The 4,214-nt window shown below is 54.5% G+C and overlaps 2 protein-coding genes across 2 annotated transcripts in view; one reads left to right on the top strand and one right to left on the bottom strand.

Annotated features, from left to right (window-relative positions):
• Positions 1-107: 107 nt before the first annotated feature.
• PHACADRAFT_206262 (uncharacterized protein) lies at positions 108-2,145 on the top strand (the record flags this gene model as incomplete). Its single annotated transcript, XM_007392538.1, has 6 exons — positions 108-599; positions 655-821; positions 880-987; positions 1,043-1,251; positions 1,302-1,895; positions 1,951-2,145. The coding sequence occupies 6 exons, from the start codon at positions 108-110 to the stop codon at positions 2,025-2,027; spliced, it is 1,647 nt and encodes a 548-aa protein (XP_007392600.1). The 3' UTR covers positions 2,028-2,145.
• Positions 2,146-2,745: 600 nt separating this feature from the next.
• PHACADRAFT_138482 (uncharacterized protein) overlaps positions 2,746-4,214 on the bottom strand; it is a 3,122-nt gene continuing 1,653 nt past the window's right edge. The window contains exons 5-10 of the mRNA XM_007392537.1: positions 4,024-4,087; positions 3,850-3,976; positions 3,675-3,806; positions 3,443-3,623; positions 3,090-3,384; positions 2,746-3,034 (exon numbers count right to left, since the gene is read on the bottom strand). Coding sequence (XP_007392599.1) covers positions 2,866-3,034; positions 3,090-3,384; positions 3,443-3,623; positions 3,675-3,806; positions 3,850-3,976; positions 4,024-4,087 — 968 coding nt within the window. The 3' untranslated portion in view covers positions 2,746-2,865. The remainder of the gene's footprint in view (positions 3,035-3,089; positions 3,385-3,442; positions 3,624-3,674; positions 3,807-3,849; positions 3,977-4,023; positions 4,088-4,214) is intronic.

Raw genomic sequence — 4,214 nt, 5'->3', positions numbered from 1 at the left:
TCGGTTACGACGAGGGTGTCGTGGTGGTCAAGGTAGGCCCCTTGCTTTACACCGTGCATTGTCGGACTCAGATCTCTTAGCTCGGCCGCGAAGAACCCTCGTATAGCATGGACCCCTCTGGCAAGCTGATCTACACGCGGAACAACGCTGTGCTCTCTGGCAACCTGCAAACGATACAGGACGTCGCTATCGCGGATGGGAACCGGATACCGCTCGCTATCAAGGAACTGGGCACGACCGAGGTCTTCCCGACGTCGATTACGCACTCGCCCAACGGACGCTTCGTGACCGTCGTCGGCGATGGCGAATACATCGTGTATACCGCGCTCGCGTGGCGCAACAAGGCGTTCGGCAACGGCAGCTCGTTCGCATGGGCCGACGACTCGAACACTTACGCTGTGCTTGAGGGTCGCACGAAGGTGCGCGTATACAAGAACTTCCGCGAGCGGACAACCGCACCTATGAAAGGTGCGGGCTCGTGGGCTCTTGAGGGCGTGCACGGCGGTGCTCTCCTGGGTGCGCGCGGATCAGGTTTCGTGGTCTTCTGGGATTGGGAGACTGGTAACGTCGTTCGGAGGATAGACGTCGACGCCAAGAACGTGAGCCTGCCATGGTTCCTTTCCGCCTCCGTCGTCTGATGCGTATCCGATCTAGATCTTCTGGTCTGGGACAGGCGAACTTGTTGCCGTCTGTGGTGAAGACTCCTACTACGTCCTGCGGTTTGACCGCGACGCATACAACGCAAAGCTCGAATCGGGCGCGGAGATCCTCGACGAGGGTGTCGAAGAGGCATTCGACCTGGTGGCAGAGATACCAGAAGGGTCGGTCTATTTTTCCCTTCCGCGTTTTACGTGGTTAACAGGTGATGCCCACATTTAGTGCCAAGACCGCCAACTGGGTCGGCGACTGCTTCATCTATACCACGGCCTCAAATCGCCTTAACTACTTCGTTGGTAGCGAGTCGTACACCATTACGCCTTTCGATCAGTGAGTCCGGCCCTTGGCAGGATTCTGATTCGTAGCTCACCTGCCACCCTGCCAGACCATTATACCTTCTCGGTTACATCCCTGCCCACAGTCGGGTATATCTGGGAGACAAGGACGTTAATATCTTCAGTTATGCCTTGTCGCTGAGCCTGGTTGAATACCAGACTGCTGTCCTCCGAGGAGACATGGATGCAGCAGATGAGATTCTGCCGAGCATTCCGAAAGAGCAGCGGGCGAAGGTAGCGACCTTCCTCGAAGGCCGAGGTAAGTCGCTACTTGTCGACAGATTCGCTAGTGCTAATGCCTGGTATCAGGATTGAAGGAGCTTGCTCTCCAAGTCACGACCGATCCCGACCATAAATTCGACCTCTCTCTACAGCTGGACGATCTTGACGCCGCAGTTGAAATTGCACGAACCGTGCCTGAGCTCGAGGCCGAGACGAAGTGGAAGGCGATTGGTGATCGCGCGCTCGCAGTATGGCGCTTCGACCTCGCGCGAGAGAGCTTCGAGAAGGCAGGCGACCTCGGCTCGCTGATGCTCCTGCTCCTGTCGATAGGCGACCGCGATGGCCTGGAGAAGCTCGCGCGCAATGCGGAGGAGAAAGGCCAAAATAACCTCGCGTTCGCGGCGCTTCTGCAGCTCGGCGCTCCCGCGGCGTGTGTCGATCTGCTCGTGAAGACGCAGCGCGCCCCCGAGGCGGCAATGTTTGCGCGCACGTACGTGCCAAGCAAAGTTCCAGAGGCTGTGCAAGCATGGAAGGATGAGCTCACCGTGAAAGGACGCGCAAAACTCGCGAGTGCCATACCAGATCCGATTGAGCACCCAGAGCTATTCGAGGAGGGTTGGAAGGATGCCGTCGCGCGTGAGCAAGCCGCGGAAAAGCAACACCCGCCACTGCCCATTAGTGGTATGCCTTGCTGTTTTCTCTCTTTAATGATCCTATGGAGCTGACTGTTCCGCAGAATCAACGTCCACAGCGACCGTCGCTACAGAGGCTACAACGGATGCGGAAACAGAAGAAGACTATGTAGATGCTTGAGCTCGCTTTATATTTATTTCGTATTCAAACTTCGCTGTAATGGATTGTACATTCGCACATGCCCGCTCTTACTGGCTGTACTCGCGCCACAGTCAACACCAGACCGGAACCCAAGTTCATGGGGCCCACGCTGCCTTGATCTCAGATTTCGAGCCGTTCTCGGTCCGCATCTCCGACGCAGAGGCTGAGCGGATCGAAGCGTAGGCGGTAGAGTATGCGCGAGAGCTGTTAATGTGCGACGAGCTCTTGCAATATCTCAGTGTATCGCCGTCCGGCGAGGGGATGGTCAGCAACGAGAAATACGAGACGGCGAAGCGCGTAAGTATGAGCGAGGTATGTTCCCTTGAACGCGGCACCCACACAGGCAGAGAAGGATCGTATCGTGAGTACATGGACTGCTGCAAAACGGAAGCCGTCGCAATTGTGCTGCTCAGATGCTACCATAATATTAAAGCTACTGCTGTGGACAAGAAACATGTATTTGTGAATTTCTTGGCGCTCTGCGAAGAATAGATGTAGACACAAGTACGTCTGTCCCCGTATGACGTGTTTTCGCGACATGGAAGAGTGAACGCGCCACATGTATGCGTCCGCGTCAACATCATACGGTTGCCTGCAGGTCACCTGTAAGTTACCGACTTCCTTACGGTAGACTACATCTGACTTTCTTCCTCAACGCTGACTCCGAAGAACGCTTATCGCCGCAAGGATGAAGTGAAGCTATGTGCTCTGGCCACGTACTCGATTTATTTACAAAGGTGACAAAGGATAAGAACGAAGATACAAGATAAGGTTCATTCACAGCACCATGAACATACCAGGCAGTTACTAAGACTTATCATGTACGCTTTCTGAAGTCTACCTTCGCATTTCTCGACGGCTTAGACACAGACCCTTGCCAGACGTCCGCAGGCCTGGCACCCGTGTCGGCCATCCTCACGTCGTAATTCAGAAGCACATACGCCACCATGCACTTCAGCTCCAATGTAGTGAAGAAGCATCCTGGGCTGTTATGGAGTCAGCCTAGCCCATCACTACGAAAAGTAGCGAGAATGCGCCTACCAGATATGTCTCCCTCCACCGAACGTTAGATATTGCAAGCTCGTGCCCGTAAAGCCATGCTTCCAGTCTTCTGATCGTTGCTCTTTGAAGTACTCGGACGTGTACCTTATCTTGTCCTTCTGCGCCACCCGCCCCCTTGCGCGGTAGAACCGAAAGCCGTCGAAGGTACTGGCGTCTGTGATATTTTCGGGAGCCGAATGAGAGGCGGTCTGCGATGCCCCAAGAATAGCACCCTTCGGAAGCCAGGTCCCGTCGCGGAAGAAGTGAGGTTTCATGGTCTTCCTCGGGAGACACACTGAAAGAAAGGTTCGTGAGCTCGAGTCCCGGCAGGTGACGCTAGCGGCGCTGCTTACATGCTCCTAAGCCGTTTGTCCGCTGGCTCTCTTTCAAGAAGCTGTCCAGTTTCCAGCAATGATTCAAAGCCTCCTCTGTCCACAAGGTGACGTCCTTCCAAAGACACTCTTGGACCTCTTCGCGAAGTGGGCCAACGTATTCCGATCCCGGAGCCAAATTGTACAACGCATGAACGAAAGACTAGCATGTCTCGTTCAGTTTCTGACACCAGTTAATTACTGGAAGACTTACTTGCGACGTGGTGTGAATAGCAAGGAAGTTAACAGTGGGCACTCTCAGGACCAGGTTCTCTGTGGAGAGCTGATGATCGCGTGGCGCGCTGTCTATTAGCCAAGAAAGCATGTCTGTCCGCAATAGCGAGGGCTTTAGCTGCGATATTCTGCGAGTAAGGAAGGATCGTACTAACCGGTTTCTCGGCATAGTCTTTGCCATGGTTCGCGAGTTGTCTCTTCCTGTCCTCAACGACAGGCCCTAGGTGCTGAAGCATTCTACGATGGTACCCAGTGGCCATGTTGAGCAAGAATGCTGCGACTCTATTGCGCGGTAAGGGCACGTTTGCGATGTAGCTCATGAGGCTTACGGCTTGAGAGAGCCTGGGAAGCAGTTCAGCCAGGCTCCCCCTAGGACGATATTCATCGCAAATCCTTCTGCCGTCTCGCAATATTCTGAGCTGCGACCTGACGACATAAAAACACGATTTTTATTAACCAAAGCCCTTCGCGAGAAAACGAGCAGACGTACAAGCGGGTAGACCGATGAACGCGCGGTTGC

The sequence above is a fragment of the Phanerochaete carnosa genome, assembly GCF_000300595.1.
Source record: "Phanerochaete carnosa HHB-10118-sp unplaced genomic scaffold PHACAscaffold_2, whole genome shotgun sequence".
NCBI lineage: Eukaryota > Fungi > Basidiomycota > Agaricomycetes > Polyporales > Phanerochaetaceae > Phanerochaete > Phanerochaete carnosa.
This window is presented reverse-complemented; position numbering and strand designations above follow the sequence as displayed.